This window comes from Ixodes scapularis, unplaced genomic scaffold (assembly GCF_016920785.2).
Source record: "Ixodes scapularis isolate PalLabHiFi unplaced genomic scaffold, ASM1692078v2 PGA_scaffold7__128_contigs__length_106722199, whole genome shotgun sequence".
In the NCBI taxonomy this organism is placed as follows: domain Eukaryota; kingdom Metazoa; phylum Arthropoda; class Arachnida; order Ixodida; family Ixodidae; genus Ixodes; species Ixodes scapularis.
In genome coordinates, this window is record NW_024609882.1 from 103,757,770 (window position 1) to 103,776,055 (window position 18,286).

At 49.1% G+C, this 18,286-nt stretch overlaps 1 protein-coding gene across 1 annotated transcript in view; it reads left to right on the plus strand.

Annotated features, from left to right (window-relative positions):
• The window catches only part of LOC120849426, a 70,460-nt gene extending 56,098 nt beyond the window's left edge, over positions 1–14,362 (plus strand). The window contains exons 3-4 of the mRNA XM_042286327.1: positions 10,310–13,195; positions 14,210–14,362. Of these exons, the coding sequence (XP_042142261.1) occupies positions 10,310–13,195; positions 14,210–14,362 (3,039 nt within the window). The remainder of the gene's footprint in view (positions 1–10,309; positions 13,196–14,209) is intronic.
• The last annotated feature ends 3,924 nt before the right edge of the window (positions 14,363–18,286 follow it).

An 18,286-nucleotide genomic window follows, 5' to 3' on the forward strand; every position in this document is an offset into this window, starting at 1 on the left:
CCTAGCGTAGCTGCTTACAATTACTCTGCTTGACCCTGACATCTGGTGTTAAGCGATTTAACCTTCTTTGACGCTGCGCGATAAACAGCGGCTTCATGTTTGTTCTTTTGAGAGCGGCTTTTGGGTTCGCGGATTGGTTTGCCATTCCTCCGTGATGTGCGGCTGACGAAGAAATTTCGACCCGAGGAGCAACAAAGGTAAGACGTAAAGTGCGTGAAGTAACTGGGATCGGTTGTCTCAATTTAACATCGCAGCGCTGACGACGAGACGACTGTGTAACTGCTTTCGAAACGCAAGTTTCTGTAAGAGCGGGGATAATCTGGCTTCGGAAATAAGCACAGTTCGCGGAAAGCTCGTACAAGAGACGTAGCGTCCTCGTTAAGCCTTATTTAGCTCGATTTCCTCGATTCAGAGCCGCCATAATGAGATGCAGGGAACGGAGGAACTATTTGCTCCCATGCTTCAGGGACGAAGGTTTCTCTCTTTCTAAAGGAACATAAGTTACAAGACCGTTCCTCCCCTTAGGGAGGACTATCGATACCCTTTTTTCTAAGAGTGCGGGGGTCGAGTGTTTCTTAAAAAGGTCTATACAGGCAGTTCTTTTTTTCTTTTGTTTTGTTCTTAAGCTTTACAGATTTGTTTAAAAATGTCTGAAAGCTACATTTATGCAGTTTGTGCAGGTGAGTTATACGGCCAGGGGCACGTATAATGGGGGGGGGGGGGGCGGGGGGGGGGGCTGATTGTAACAATCAGTTGGCTAATAAATAAGATTTGTTATTTAACATTTTAATTCGTGAAAATAGGCATATTGTTTCAATAAAATCTTGCTGAGTATCATTGAAAATCACAAACTTCCTAAGTGAGTAATTTTCAGAAAACATTTGAGCGCTTGAAAAGTGCATTAGTGCACTAACGCTGCCACTGGGTGCAGCAGGAGCATGGCTACCTGCGCGATAAGATGCCCGCGCGTTTTTTTTCCGTCCCTTATCATAGCCAATGCCTTGTACCTGTTCCACGACTGGTTCTTGAAATAAAAAAGAATAAAGCACATGTGGACAGACACACCTTATGTGTTTGATTCTTTCGTGTTGCGAGTCATCTGTGGCAACCTGCTCTGTGCTCAAGTACGACTGGTACATTTCGCGCACTACTACGATTCCCACGCGCTCAAAGTATCTCCAAATATTAGTGCTTTTGTATGACGCTCAGCAGATTTCTAATTGGCACTATATGTGTATTTTTACGACCTCAAAGGTTAACAAACATTACTTATTAAACCGATTGATCGTTGCAATTAGCCCCATATACTATGTTCCCCTGGCTGCGTAACTCACCTCCCTAAACCGCATAAGTAGCTTTCAAGGGTTAATCTTTTTTAACAAATTTTAAAATCTTATAATAAACATCCTGCATATCCGATACACCTCGAGAATTAGCCCAAAAACAAGCTAGATTCAAACAAACGATTAAAGTGCAGGCAAGTTGGTGTTAGTTACACATCATAACGAGACGTTGTCTGTCCCTCTTTTCTTCCTCCTTCCCGAGTGCACCCCCCGCAGGGGGGCACCTGTGATAGCAGGTGTTTGGAGAGTGGCGCCTCCACGGACCCCGAGCCCCGCAGGGGGCGCCTGCACCTTAGGTGCCTAGGTACTTGGTGAGTAGCGTCACCACGGGACCCCAGCCACGTGGGCCACCATACCCGCACGCAGGGGGCACCTACTTTAGTAGGTGCTTGGTGAGTGGCGTCACTACAAAGCCCGAGCCATGTGGGTTCGCCCACCCACGTCTGACTGTGCGTGGCTTAACCCGTGTCCGAGGAAAAGGGGACCCTGGTTGAGCTGAGCCCTGGGTATGTTTGGACCCTTCGGGGCCCCCCGGGCAAGGCAATATACTCCTTCGGCCCCCGCTTCTCGTAGACGGGTGTCCTGGCCTGACCCGACCAGGATGATTCAGTCAGTCGTCTCTTCTACCCCTCTCCTTTTTTCTTTCACTTTTCCTTTCACCTCTTTCTCTTTTCTTCTACGCTCTCTTCCTTCCTTTTTCCCCTTCTTAGGCGGCAAGGGCCGACCTTGAGTAGAAACAGGTCCTGTCCCTGCAACCACACTAGGGTATAGTACCCGGGCAGCACTGGTAGTGTAATGGCGTCAGCCAAGCCATTCTTGCTATGGCACATTACCTACCCTATTGTTGGGCTCCGTGGTGGGCGGTGCACCCGGGCACTGAACTTCCCTTCCCATCTATATGGGTTCCAAACAAAAAACACTGATCGGGCCCCGAAAAGGGTCCGCTCCGAAGTAAAGGACCATCCTGCACAGCGTATTGAATTTATAAAATTCCCAAAGTTTTTAGTACTTCACACAGAGGACGAAAAGCCACTTGCAAAATTATCCCCCTTTCTCGTATCAAAGTTCCTTGAAGGTATTATTGGAATGAATTTTAATGCCAAAAAGACGGCATCGGGTGACTTTCTTGTCGAAACTAATACAAAACATCAAAGTGAAGCTCTCCTAGCTTTTAACCGCGTCGCAGATTACAAAGTCAGTGTAACACCTCATCGCAAGCTAAACACTGTACAGGGAGTCATCTCTGAGGATGACTTACTTGAAACCTCTGAGGCAGAGATCGTTGAGGGCCTCTCTGGCCAAGGGGTGGTAGCTGCTCGCCGCATCACCATCCGCCGAGACGGTGTTGAACGGAAAACCAAACACGTCATTGTGACCTTTGATTCGACCACACTACCAGAAACTCTGAAGACTGGCTACCTACGGTGCCGTGTAAGGCCCTTTGTGCCGAGCATTCAGAGGTGCTTTAAGTGCCAACGGTTCGGCCATGGGTTGCGGAGCTGTAGGGGAGCCGCCACTTGCGCCAAGTGCTCCAGCAGAGAGCATGTTGCTGACACTTGTGAGAACAATCCAAAATGCGCGAACTGTGACGGTCCGCACCCGGCATACTCCCGCTCCTGTCCATTGTGGAAGCAAAAGAAAGAAGTCCTTAATCTAGAGGCAAAGGGAAATATTCCCTACCATGAAGCAAAAAAAAAACGGTTTTCTTTCTTGGCGAAAGGTGATATTCCGAGGTCGTGCGTAGGGGACCTGCACGGCCAGTAATGGCATCGCTGGGAACCGAGACGTCTAAAGACGATCTGCGGGTCCCGGTAGAGTCCCCATCCAAACCCATGGGAACGGTGCCGACGGCACCACGTTCCAAACCCAGGGATGGTGCTGGCCCGCCAACATCCACCCCAGAGCAGGGGTTGGCCCCTCACTGCCTCTGTGTTCCCCTGGGGCCGGGGCCAGCCACCCCGAACCCCTGCCCCGAGGAAGCCCGGTGAGACGTCGAAGCAGTTGGCCCCTAAGGGTCAACTGACGACACCACCAGAAGAGCCCATGGAAGAGTGTGAGCTCAGATCCGACAACGAGGCTATCCTCTCGGGATCGGGGTCCACCCTCGCTGCTCCCACTACCTCTAGTGGGAAGCAGAATGATAGCGCAAAAAAGAAAAACGCTCCACGCATAAAAATTGATTTTAAACCTTAGTAACCCGTTTTTATGATTTTTTGTAGCGTATAAGTTAAAGTTTTTTTTTCATTTTAGCACTGCTATGAGTAAACAACTAGGTATCATGCAGTGGAACTGTCGCAGCGTTTTTCGTAATATTGATGACGTTAATTTTTTTCTCGATGAGCTTCGTCCTGTGGCACTCTGTTTACAGGAAACCTATCTGAATGACAAACACACACAGGTCTTACGCCGTCACCAGGTTTTTAGATAGGACCACCTTGCTCCTAACCCGTCTGGTGGTGTCGCAGTAGTAGTGCAGAGCGGGGTTGTGTGTGCTCAGGTTCCTCTACAAACACCACTCGAGGCAGTAGCAGTTCGCGTTCTTCTTGACCGACTCATCACCCTCGTCTATCTTTACCGGCCACCCAACGTTCCACTGCAGCTCCACGAGCTACAAGGACTCATAGATCAGCTGCCTAAGCCTTTTTCAATTCTGGGTGATTTTAAGGCCCACCACCCTTTGTGGGGTAGTGTTCGTCAGGATTCCAGTGGTGGAGTTATAGAACGACTTTTATTATCCTCCGGGCTCTGTCTTTTGAATAAAAAGGCGCCAACGTTTTTTAGTGCTACTCATAACACCTTTACATCAATAGACCTTTCCATATCGTCACCAGCTTTACTTCCGTGCTTTTCATGGAAGTTTTTAGATAATCCATTGGGCAGCGATCATTTCCCCATAATTTTAGAAAGTTCAATACCCCTTCCTTCGCTTGCGACCCGCCTTCCAAAGTGGAAGTTAGAAAAGGCTGACTGGGCTCTTTTTGGTTTAAATGACGTACTGGATCGAACGCTCTTTCGCAGTATGTCCCCCGAGGAAGCGACGGTGTTTGTCACTGAATCTCTAATTAATGCTGCTGCATCTTCTATTCCACAAACATCCGGCGTCCTACCCCGGAGATGCAAACCCTGGTGGAATGAGGACTGTACTGTCACTCGCAGGGAACAGAACCAGGCATGGGGTATATTTCACCGTTATCCCACTGCTTTTAGCCTGATTGAATCTAAAAAATGTAGGGTCAAGGCACGTTGGACAAGGAAACAGGCGAAGAGGACATCATGGAAAAAATATATATCTTATCTAAATAGCTTTGTCCCAGCTAAGGAAGTATGGGATCGCCTGCGGAAAGTTTGAGGAGATTACCAATCTTTCCGGACTCCTCTGTTTTCTTCCCCCTCTGTATCGCTTCAAGATCATGCAAATGTTCTCCGGGAGCATTTTCAGCTTATTAGTAGCTCCTCTAATTTTAGCGAAAAATTCAAGAAGTTTCAGTCGACTGTTGAAAAGCAGCCCATCTCGTTGTCGGAGGGTGGTTCATATTTCTGCAATAGACCATTCACAATTTGCGAACTCAAGGTTGCTCTTAATGCAAAGAAGCAGTCTGCACCAGGGCCAGACAGACTCCAGTATGAAATGTTGAGGAAACTGTCCCCTGAATATATGAACGGTCTGTTAACTTTCTCAATCATCTATGGCAAGCTGCTGCCTTTCCTCGTTGCTGGAAACATGCCCACATAATTCCTTTTTTGAAACCAGGGGAAGACCCTTCCATTCCTACAAGCTATCGCTCCATCGCACTCACAAGTTGCTCAGGGAAGACTTATGAGCGGCTTGTGAATCGTCGTCTTGTCCATTTCTTAGAGACTGAGAATTGTTTTGATGTAAACCAGTGCGGCTTTCGGGAGGGACGTGCGACTACCGATCATTTGGTTCACCTAGAGACCGCTATACGTTTGTACATTGGTAGCATTGTGTCTCAGTGTTTTTTGTTTTTTTTTATTTACGCAAAGCATATGATACCACATGGAGGTACGGAATACTTCGTGACTTGTACGACTGTGATGTGTGAGGCCGCATGCTTCAGTGGATACAGAGCTTTCTCAGCGAAAGAACTTTTCAAGTCCGATTGGGCTCCACACTGTCAGATGTTTTCTCTCAAGAAAATGGTGTTCCTCAAGGAGGAGTGCTGAGCGTTACCCTCTTTTCTGTAAAGGTTAACAGTCTAGCTAAGGTTATGCCACCATCAGTAACTTACTCTCTATATGTGGATGATGTGCAAATCTCTGTGTCTTCCTGTAACCTCTCCAGTTGTGAACGACAGTTGCAACTTACAAACAATAGAACGTGTAAGGGGGCAGACGAAAATGGCTTCAAATTTTCGCCTGAAAGAACAGTCTGTGTTCCTTTTTCATTACGCCTGGGATTGTCCCTTGATCCTTCCTTGCATCTTAATAGCATTGAAATATCAGTCCAGCAAGAACACAAATTTTTGGGTGTGATTTTTGACAAGAAACTTACCTTTGTGCCCCATCTGAAAACTTTAACACGGAAATGCTTGATGTCATCAAGCACCCTAAAGGTGCTGTCGCATATGTCGTGGGGTTCTGATAGGCGCTGTCTTTTGCAACTGTATAACTCCTTAGTTCGATCCCACCTCGACTATGGTGCAGTAGTATATGGGTCAGCGCGGCCATCTGCTCTTAAGATGCTTGACCCAATACACCACCTTGGACTACGACTTTCTACAGGTGCATTTCGCACATCTCCTGTGAAGAGTTTGTATGTTGATACGAATCAAATGTCCCTCGAGAAACGGAGGCAGTACCTCAGCGTCTCTTATGCTTACAAAGTATTTTCAAATCCAAAACATCCCTCCTACAGTGCCTTTCATACTTGCAGAAGTTCACAGCTTTTCGAAAACAAGCCGAGCATTGTTAGACCATTAAGCCTCCGTTTGCAAAGTAGTTTTCAATCCCTTAATATCCCCCTTCATGAGATTCCCCTGCTTAAAAACACCCGTAGGGTTGCTCTTTGGGATGTTCTGTCGATTTTTTGTGACTGGTCACTCGCAAAATACAGTAAGAGGGTCATTTCACCACAAATCCTCCTGCAGGAGTTTCTCTCCTTGCAACAAAAATATTCAGACTACCGGGAGTTTTATACAGTTGGGTCCAAATTGTCGTCTTTTGTAGGGTGTGCTTTCTATTCCGCCTCCTACAGCAAAGCCACACAAGTGGACCGTAGGGCAAGCATTTTCACCGCAGAGCTTTATGCTATTTTATTAGCGGTCGAACATATACTCGACAATAGTATAATGAAAGCTGTAATTTTTGTCGACTCACAAAGTGCCTTATTGGCTGTGTCCTCCCTGATGCCCACAAAGAACCACCTTGCACAACATCTGCAAGGTAAAATCAATAGCGCCTTGCGACGTGGTCGGGACATTAAGTTCTGCTGGGTGCCAAGCCACGTTGGGATTTTGGGCAATGAAGAGGCGGATAAATTGGTCGTGTCTGCCGGAGGCTCGTCAATAAGATTCAATTGCTTACCTTACCAAGATTCGAGACCACTTCTGAGGAAATCTATTTTTCTCAAATGGCAGCTGGAATGGGATACAGAGAGCAACAACAAACTTCACATTATCAAGCCCGTTCTGGGCGTTTGGTAGACCTCTTACAACAGGGAACGTCGTATGGAGGTTCTTTTGTGCCGTCTAAGAATAGGTCACTCTCGCGTGACACATCAGTATCTGCTTCGTGGTGAGGATGTTGCACTATGTGAACATTGTGGAGAGCGTCTGACCGTGTTGCACATTTTGTGGCATTGTTCGTCCCATCAACCACTCCGTCAATCATGTTTTCTCGACCTTTTGGGGATCATCTCCCATTTCATCCCTCTTTTTTGCTTGGTGATAAACCTTTAGTTCCATTCAGCCGTGTCTTAGACTTCTAAAAACAAACTGGATATTTATAGCATTTGTAAATATGTAGCCTCAAAGTAAACTTTTGTTATAATATGCTCTAAATACGTTACGTTTGGCGCATTATGGCCCTCGTTGCTGCTGTGCCAATAAACTCCTAATCATCATCATCATCACCCGGGTGCACCGTTTTCAAACTACAGTCTCAAGTCTCAAGCACCATATATAAAAATTTTAAATAAAATTGTCACCGACCTTCATCACCTAAATCAAATGATGCGTAATGTTTATAATGCGTAAATTCAAGGTGTGACAAACTAAACTTGTTTAGAAGACAAGCCGTCGTTTCGGGGAGTTAAGAAGAACCTATATTTTGATCACTTTCCCCATTACATTGAGCGGGAGAACTGGGTGCCCAGGGCACGTGACGTCAATTTTTTTGCTGAATCCACTAGTGGAACAACGCCACCCATGTGGCCTTTCCCCCTCCGAATGACGAGGATTCGCGGTTAGGTGTTCGCAGCCAGGATTAGCGGGGTTTGTGGAACCTCTCCCGAACGTCGTACCCCGGATGTGAAACCGAGCGTCAAGGTCGGGGGACCTTTAATTCCATTTAGCGGGTGGGTGGCCGACGTTCGTAGCCTCGGCGGACGATCCGTGCTTCTACGCCATGGCTACGGTAGGGGGGTCAGCTCGTCCCCCACCCTCACGTGACGTTAGGTTACGTCACATCAATTGACATCAAGTGACCTGTACACAAATTCAGTTTCTCGCTAAATTTAGCGGGAAATGCAAGGACGGACGAAGGACAGAAGAACAAATTTTGGGAATAGGGGTAGCGTTAAAAAGCATTTCATGTTTTAAAACAGTGGTTCTCAGATGGGGGTCCGCGAAGGCATTCTAGGAGTCCGCGAAGCCCTGCCTCATCGGTCAAGCCCTGCAATAAAATTTGTATTTTTTCAGATCGAGAAGAAATGTTTCAGTTTTTGGGCCAGTTTTATCGTGCGTATCTCAATAAAAGAGGTGTACCTCACATTAACACTTAGTTATGTACATTATTTAAATCAGTATTATATGCAACCGATACCTTTCTTCTCGTCTCACCACGAATGGGGTCTTCCATCATCTCCGCCAATCCACAAGGGGTCCGCAAAACATTGATGGTTGAGAAGCACTGCTTTAAGATATAAAACGCAGAATTGGAGCAGTCTTTTAATTAGACAACAACTTGCTTCGCAGAGTTTTTTAACTACAGCATTATTGTCACGTTATACTCGGCACAACCCGCAATGAACTGCCCTCAAAATTGCTTCTTAGTTCGGAAACTGTACCCCTATTTTGTTCTTACTTTATAAAGATACCAGAAAAATTTGTAAATACTGCCGCGTGCATGATTCAGAAGATATGCTTCTACGTTCATATAGAAGATTCGCCGTGCACTTTTACTCCGCGCGTAAACGATAAGGTAGTAGGGTATGACTTGGGCTAGTTTACTGATACATATTTTCGGGAGCAGAAGCGCTAAAAACAACGGACAAGTAAAACAAACGAACAACAGAAAAAAGTAAACCATGAGGAAGCTCAAATGACCTTGTCTAGTAAGTATCGCCCTAGCTTTTCCCCGAACATTACAGGTCGAATGTTCGAGATGACACGTATAGTAGAGAAGGAGCCGAGCGCAGTATTGCCGATTCATTCACTGATTTTCTCTCACAATAGCCAGCTGTTACACAGACGCTCCGACGCTTGATGCTGCCGCCGTCGACACTCGCTGATGCTTTCTCGACGTGGTGTTCTTTTCTTTTCGTTTATGACACAGATTGGACCCCCATGAAATTTATATTTCAATCCGTTTTCTTCTGCCTCAACGTCTGTCATTCGTGACATTTCTGGTGGAGGTGCTGGGCAACGCAACCCTTGAAGCGTATCTGTCATGATTTATAAGACAAGGAAAAAGGAAAGGAACGAAGGAGAGATTTGTGGCAGCATGAAAAAAGAAGAAGAATAAAGAGGCGCGAGAGGGGTTCGAAGCAATCCGAAGAGGCGCGAGATTTGACGGCTGTCTTCTGGGGTTGCGGAGCTCGGGTCGGCTATGTCCCGTCCTCGAAATCGACTCCGCCAGGCTTGAACCGGTCGGCTACGTTCCGTCCTCGCAACGACTCCGCCAAGCTTGGATCACCGCGCTCGGCATCGTCATCTTGGTCCGAAGGGTACCAGCGGGCCGGACATCATTCTCCGACGATCCGCCCAACGACGATCCACCCGCCACATCCCATGGTGACTATACAGGGGGATGACTATTTGTGTTGACAGTATATATCTTTACTTTTGAATGCAATATTTATCTCATTTATCCGACGCTGATCGTATTCCAGTTTTTTTTTTCTTTTTTTCCTTTTTTTTTTTTTCTTCTTACAGTAAAGTACGTTTGAGTTCTCCCGCTGGCTCTGGCTTCCATGATTCTCTCTCACCTTCCCGAACGAACCTGACAAATTGGCGAGCCTGCCAGGATTCGTCTAGGCCCATTAAATCCTAGTTGCGTTTTTCCGGGAAGTGAGAGAGTTGAGGAGAAGCTCAGTCCGTTGTGTTAATATGGAGCTAGAACGAATAATCGCGTTGGGTAAGGGATTGGGGTATGCTGGGGACGAGCCAAAGAAATGGGTAGCGGAAGAAAGAGTTCGGGCGGATGAAGAGAAAGCGCGCGTGAGAGCCGAGAGAGCTGAGGAACGTGATAACGTAAGGGAAGACCGGGAAGCAGCCGAAAGAGCGTTAGCTGCAGAGTGCGCTAAATTAGAAAAGGAAAGGGAGATTCTGCAGCTGAAAATCGCTGCACGTGAGATTAGTCATGAAAGTGCAGGAACTGTGGGAGACGAGCGCGGGGAAGCGCCAGGCCTAGTAATTCGAGGGAGTCCCCACAAGTTAATCCCGCAGTTCGACGAACGGAGGGATGATCTAGACTCGTATCTACTGCGCTTCGAGCGTACAGCAACAGGGTTGAGCTGGCCTTTGGAGAAATGGGCCACCACACTAAGCTTATGCTTGACCGGGGAGGCACTGTCTGTGGTTGGCCGGATGGCACCGGCGGATGCGTTGGATTACGGAAAGGTCAAGCTAGCGCTCTTCCAAAGATTTAGGTATACTAAGGAGGGGTACCGCGAGCGGTTTCGCAACGCCGAACCCGAGAAGGGCGAAACGCGCAGACAATTCGCTGCCCGATGGGCCGGATTTTTTGACCGATGGCTCGAGATAGCTGGAGTTGAGAAGACCTTCGAGGCATTACGAGACCAGGTCCTGGTGGAACAGTTCATGTTGACCTGCTCCAGCAAACTGGCCGTCTTTCTTAGAGAGCGTGATTCTCAGACTTTGGAAGACGTAGCAGCAAAGGCAGACCTGTTCCTAGAAGCCCAGACACCATCCAGCTCGATTAGGCAAAAGTCAGACGAGGTGACAACCAGGCAAGGTGCTGGAAACGGAGACACTCACGCAAGGGGAGAAACGCGAAGAGCTATCCGCTGCTTCATTTGTGGGAAGGCTGGACATAAGGCCGAAAATTGCAGAGGCAACGCGCAAGGCAAGAAAACAGTGGCGTGTTGGAATTGTGGCCGCGCTGGTCATAGGGCGGAAAACTGCAGGGGAAGGCAGAACGAGAAGCAGCAAGTCTCGTGCTTATGGACTGCGTCAACAGGGGCTGTCGACGCGCCTGACGACTCCTACGTAACACTGGATAATGGTGACAAAATCCCGGTAGTAAACGCGGCCATGGGAACACCTCCAAAGTTCTTAGTAGAGAACATGCCGGTCGTGGAAGGCCGTCTCGGGGAGCACAAGATAACGGTATTAAGGGATACCGGGTGTAACACCGTCGTGGTCCGTAAGGAGTTGGTTCCCCGAGAGAGCCTGACAGGAAAGTCAAGTCCGGTGTTTCTGCTAGACCGCACCGTTCGATATCTGCCCGAGGCGGATATAGTTGTACGAACACCCTACTATACAGGGAAGGTGACGGCAAAATGTGTAAGTAATCCTCTCTATGATCTGGTACTCGGGAATATACCCCAAATGCGGGAAGCCAATGATCCAAACCCAGACTGGGAAATTAAAAACGAAGAGAGTCAAGGTCAAGTTTTGGCCAAGCCAACGTCGAAGCCGGAAGCACTTCCGAACGCCGTTGAAGTCAGCTTCAATAGTCGCATGACACCGAGATTGTCTAAATGTACTGACGAGCTCCGGAAAGACAAACCAGCAGAAGTTGCGTCCGCGAGGGCGAAGGGAGCAGATGGTCAAATGGAAAGACCAGACCGACCTTTGAACGTATCGCAGGCGGCAGTGGTCGATGCGACAACCGAGGAGCTCGCCATGGAGCAAAAGGGGGATAAAACTCTCATGAAGTGTTTTGGTAAGATAGGGGAAACGACCAGAAAACACAAGGGCAGGACGAAGTTCCAGTTTTTTCTCAAGAATGGTTTGCTACATAGGGCCGTTGAATATTCATCCGGCAGAAGGATAGAGCAACTTGTACTCCCGAGAAGGTTCAGGAGCGCCGTCTTGGCTCTAGCACATGACAGCATAATGTCAGGACACCAGGGCATGAAGAACACGCTCAACCTCGTGTCGGAAGAATTTTTTTGGCCTTGTATGCAGAGCGAGGTCAAGAGATACGTTCGGTCGTGCGATGTGTGTCAACGCACAGTACCCAAGGGCAAGCAGGGCAAGGCACCCTTAGGAAGCATGCCGACTATCGAGACGCCCTTTCAGAAAGTCGCGATAGACATAATTGGCCCCATTGTACCGATCGCGACCTCGGGAAGCAGGTACATACTGACAATGGTGGATATGGCTACGAGATACCCGGATGCGGTAGCGTTGAAGAGCATTGGATCCCAGCAGGTGGCCGAAACACTGGTGGAGATGTTCACGAGGTACGGTGTGCCACAAGAGATCCTTAGCGACCGCGGGACCAGCTTTACCTCAGAACTAATGAGGGAGGTGAGTCGACTTCTATCAATGAAGCACCTCCTGACCACCCCGTACCATCCCATGAGCAACGGCTTGGTGGAGAGATTCAACGGCACAATCAAGCAAATGCTAAGAAGGATGTGCCAGGAGAGGCCCAAGGACTGGAACCGATACCTTCCAGCTCTACTGTTTGCCTACAGGGAGGTTCCACAGTCGAGCCTCAGGTTTTCGCTTTTCGAGTTACTCTACGGGAGAAGAGTGCGAGGACCTTTGACTATTCTGAGAGAGATGTGGTCAAACGAAGCTCTCAAGCAAGATCTGAAGACTTCGTACGGATACGTGCTGGAGCTAAGAGAAAAGCTGGAGGACACGTGCAAGTTAGCACACACTTGCCTGGAAGAAGCGAGGGCGAAATACAAAGGCGACTACGACAGAAGGAGCTCTAACCGAAGGATGCAACAGGGAGATCAAGCACTCATTCTTCTCCCCACCGATCATAACAAAATGATCATGCAGTGGAAAGGACCTTTTCCTGTAACAGCAAGAAGGAATGAAGTGGACTACGAGCTAGAGGTGGGAGGCAAGAAGAAGTTATTCCATATCAACATGCTCAAGAAATATGAAGAAAGGAAAGAAACCTCACAACATCAACCACTTTGCAATGCGGTGGTGAATAAACAAGAAACTGACGAAAACGAGTCTGATGCCGAAGAATGCGACATCCCGATGCCAATCTGGACCAGACAGCAAGGGTGTGAGGATGTGGTCATTAATAAGAACCTAGAGAGCGAGAAGATAGCCCAAGTGCAAGAATTACTAAGAAAATTCGAAAACATATTTTCTGATGTCCCCGGGAGGACAAATCTTATGACGTGTGATCTTCATCTCACAACAACGCGGCCGATATACGTGAGGCAGTACCCAATACCTCTGGCAGTACAAGATGTGGTCGAGGATGAAATCAGCAAGATGCTCGAGCTGGGGGTAATTGAGAAGTGTACATCGTCGTACAACGCTCCGGTCGTGATTGTGAAGAAAAAGGATGGATCAAACAGATTTTGTGTCGACTACCGACGATTGAATGACGCGACAATGACAAATGTAGAGCCAATACCCAGAATCGATGTGACATTTGCTAAAGCGGGACACAGGAGGTTTTTCTCGAAATTAGATGTAGCTAAGGGCTACTGGCAAATTCCCATGGAAGCAGACGCAAAAGAGAAGACGGCGTTTTCGTCAACAAGCGGGCACTACCAGTTCAGATATATGCCCTTTGGCCTCAAGACCGCCTCTGCTACTTTTACCAAGTTAATGCGAAAGGTTCTAGACGGTATTCAAGATGCATATCACTACATAGATGATATCTTGATCGCGACGAGCTCGTGGGAGAAGCATGTGGAAACGCTCAGGATGATTTTTGAGCGTCTTTGCGAAGCCAACATTACGATCAAACCAAATAAATGCCAAATAGGGTTCAGCGAAATCGACTTCTTAGGACATAAAATTGGACTGGGGAATATCGCTCCTGACCCAAAGATCCTGGAAAGGATTCAAGACGCACCAAGACCCAAAACGAAGCGCCAAGTTCGGTCATTCCTCGGGCTTACGGGATTCTATAGACAGTTCGTACCAAACTACGCAGATATCGCAGCGCCGTTAGTGGATCTAACGAAAAAGGGAGCCCGCAATGATATTGAGTGGAGCCCAAGAGAAGAGGAGGCCTTCACGGAGTTGAAAAGTTGACTTGGACAACCTCCCATCCTGCTATCACTGGACCCCGAAAAGGAATTCGTGCTGCGCACGGACGCCTCTGAAGCAAGCTTAGGAGCAGTTTTACTACAGGAGAGAGGTGGAATACTTCACCCGGTTGCATACGCGAGTCGTAAACTCAGTAGCTCCGAAAGGAACTTTGCTACTGTAGAGAAGGAATGTCTTGCACTGGTCTGGGCAGTCACTAGGTTTAAGCTGTTTCTTTATGGAAAAGCCTTCCGCGTTCAGACTGATCACCAGCCGCTAGAGTTTCTCAACAAGGCGAAACACACTAACAGCCGAGTAATGAGGTGGAGCATGGCTCTACAAGACCACACGTTCAGTGTAGAATACATAAAAGGCAGGGACAACGTTGGAGCGGACTATTTAAGTCGCGTTTAGGCTTTATTTATTTGTTTTTGCTGTATAGGTGGCAACTAATTGATAAAAATCGAGTGTATCGAATGTCCAATCTGTATTTTTTATATTTTTGGTGTCTGTTTCATTTTTTTTTTCATGAAGTGCGTTCCTTCTGTGTGCGCGCGTGCGTGTGTGTAACGGTACCGTGCATTCGCGTCGGTGTGGCTGTGCATGGTGCATCAACCGAACAAAAGTGACTCCTGCAAGAGTTCAGAGTGGCCAAGTTGACGATGAAGACGAGGTGCGGAACTGCTGGATTACATGCCTCAATTTTGGGTCGACCATCACGGAAGGATTCCCTGGGCAGAAGATAAGGTGAAGAAAGAAGTTTCTGGGAATAAACTTCTCGTAGTTCGGGGGTATTGTCATGATTTATAAGACAAGGAAAAAGGAAAGGAACGAAGGAGAGATTTGTGGCAGCATGAAAAAAGAAGAAGAATAAAGAGGCGCGAGAGGGGTTCGAAGCAATCCGAAGAGGCGCGAGATTTGACGGCTGTCTTCTGGGGTTGCGGAGCTCGGGTCGGCTATGTCCCGTCCTCGAAATCGACTCCGCCAGGCTTGAGCCGGTCGGCTACGTTCCGTCCTCGCAACGACTCCGCCAAGCTTGGATCACCGCGCTCGGCATCGTCATCTTGGTCCGAAGGGCACCAGCGGGCCGGACATCATTCTCCGACGATCCGCCCAACGACGATCCACCCACATCCCATGGTGACTATACAGGGGGATGACTATTTGTGTTGACAGTATATATCTTTACTTTTGAATGCAATATTTATCTCATTTATCCGACGCTGATCGTATTCCAGTTTTTTTTTTTCTTTTTTTCCTTTTTTTTTTTTTTTCTTCTTACAGTAAAGTACGTTTGAGTTCTCCCGCTGGCTCTGGCTTCCATGATTCTCTCTCACCTTCCCGAACGAACCTGACAGTATCCCTCCAAGTGCGAGCCCAGTCCTCGGCTCAAGAAATCTATCCGTGGAAACGACCGAGACTCGAGGAAGCCGTTGTCTTCAAGGTTTGCCCCCGGGATTTGGTCTATTGCCGGAAAAGACCCCCCCCCCCTCCCCCCAATTCCCTTCCCTAGTCGACGAAGCCGACAATCAATAACCAATCGTCGCAGGCTCCGGCCGCCGCTCTCATCGACTACCTTCCCGTCGCTCCTCGTGCGCCGGTACCCCTTGCCGGCGAGGTCCATGAGGACATCGAGGACTAGATACAAGACAACAAGCGCATGGCACGCCACAACCAATTGACTACTTGCGGAGCCTCTACTTTTCGCAGAAGGATACTGCGAGGTACTGATTTGAGAACCACGAGGCTTGGCTCACGTGGTGGGATATCTTCGTGGCAGAGTTGAAGCAGACCAATGCTAGCCAACACTGACGGCAGCAGGCGAAGGTTTTGTTTCAAACACCGATTACGCCCCCAACAAAAGAATAACCAGCTTCGTTGAAGATGTGATACGCCTAACTGCATTCGCCGACCCGCAAGCCACCGACGAGAAAAAGTTGTGAATTTCTCACGAGAAGCGGTACCCTCATCCGGTACCCTCATCCGGTACCCTCATCCGCAACCCTCCAGCAAAAGCCGACGGGTTTCTTGCTGAAGAAACAAACATCCAGGGGAGCTAGTGGCCCGAGCTCGCCACTATCATCAGCTCTGCACGTTTCAACTCTGGCATCGGTCCGCTGGTGCTCAGCACCAGCGCCGACTAGCTTCGCGTGATTATCCGCGACGTTGTTCGCGAAGAACTCACGAAGCTGATGTTTGTTGGCAATCCCCCAGCATCGCTGCCAATCGCCAAAGTCGTGCGAGAAGTGTTTCCGAGAGCTATCGAGAACCGGGCTCCTGTCAACCCTGCGCCGCAGGAGAACCGACACTGAGCTACGCCTCCATGGCCCGACGACCGCCGCCAGAAACGCGCTAGTACCAGCACCCGGCGCCCCTTCGACGGGAAGCCCTTCGCATTACGCTAAGCGCACTGGGGAACAAGCTCCATACTATCGAGCCGAACCCCCGGCGCCAAGGAAGACGGACGTGTGGCGCACGGCTGACCACCGCCCGCTGTGCGACCAATGCGGGGAAGCCGACCAGGTGTACCGGCGATGCCCCTACCGGCAGCTTGGGCTTCGTAGGTTCCCACAGAACGTGCCCCGCCCGAGGAGCGGAGAGCGACCGCGGGACATCGAGGAGTACCTGCATAGACCGCCGTCACGAGCACCCACTTTTCCCAGGGGTATCCCGTTCGCCGACACCGCGACGTCCGACGTCGCCACTTCGTAGGTCTCGCCGAGAGAGAGAGAGAGAGAGGGATGAGACTTTATTAGGCCCAAAGATTATGAGCAGTGGGCCTCAGTCAAGGCTCCCTCTGGTGGCGTACTCCAGAAAAGACTTGATGTACGCAACCAGGTAAACTTGGTTTGATAACGTGGTGGCCCTAGTCAGCAACTCAGGGTTGGGGGGGGGGGGGGGGGGGGGAAGGACAGGGAGTTGGGGTTAGGGAGGGGTGGGGGATGGGGATTGCAGATCCATAAGATGTGATGGGTACTTGGGGGGAATCGCCGAGAAAGCTTGTCGCCCCGATCTCGTCGGGGAAACTATGCGCGGAGACCTGTTGAGTTGGAGCTGCCGAAGACCGACTGTAGGAAACATCTTCAACAAACGTCGGAGGGCCCCCACGCTAGCGACGACAAGCATTGGAACGGCGATTCTGGAACGGCGCCCAGCAACCTCAACGTTGATATCGACGGCCACGACGCGTCAGCACTTGTGGATACAAAAGCAGATTACTCTGTTTCGAGTCGGAAGCTCTCTCGCCGCCTTCGTAAAGTCACGATGCCCTAGAACGGCCCGCAAATTCGCACCGCCGGGGGACACCTCATCATGCCTGTTGGGACGTGCACTGCTCGCGTCGAAATTTATGGAGAAATCTGCCCAGTCAAGTTCTAAGTCCTTCAGGACTGTGCGAGAGACGTCATCCATGGCATGGAATTAGTACGGCGCCGTGATCGACCCTGGAGCAAACAGGTTGACGCTGCGAAAACCCGTCCTGCCTCCGGAGGGATCCAAAACGACTCCAGCAACCCTCCGAGTCATTGCGGACCAGGTGAACCTGCCGCCGCTGTCGAGTGTCTTTGTTCCCGTCGTTAACAATGCAGTTGCCTGCAGGGAAGCTCTTCTGGTAGGCAACGTCCAACTGCTTCTTGGAAGAGAAGTAGGCGTCGCAGGGGGCGTACCAGAGTTGCAAGATGAACGCACTGTGGTCCTCGTGACGAACATTCGATAGGTGGCGCAGGATCTCAGGAAAGGTACCGCTGTAGGCCACATCGAGGAACTCCGGAACGCCGCCGAGATCGCCCCGATATCTGATGGACCCTCGCCATTTCAACCGTACAGTACACAGCCGCCGCAGCTCGACGATATTGTTTGAAGAAAAAGTAAAACAGCGCAAAAAAACAGAGTACAAGAAAACAAAGTGTACAAACATAGCGCTGATTCTCAAGTGATTTATTAAAAGAAAACACGCGAATCGACAAGCGTCACGGTCATAAAAAACATTAAGTCACCGCTCCCCGGCATCTGTGATGCCTGTTCAAGCCTGCTGCATATACACTTCGTCTTCGTGTACTCCGTTTTTTTTTGTTTTTTTTTTCGCTTTTTTATTTTTACGTCAAACATGTACCACTAACCTGCCCAACTTTCTACCATATTGCTCGACGTTAACCCCAACACCAGTGCCGCGGAATGACGGCAGCTCAAATACCTCCTCTCTGAATTCAGCGACTACCTTGCGACGACGGAGACAGGGTGTGGGTGAGGACACCGATTCGTCACTGCGGCTTCAGCGAAAAACTTTTGAAAGGGTACTTCTGACCGCACAAGGTTCTTCGTCGCCTCTAGGAGCTCAAC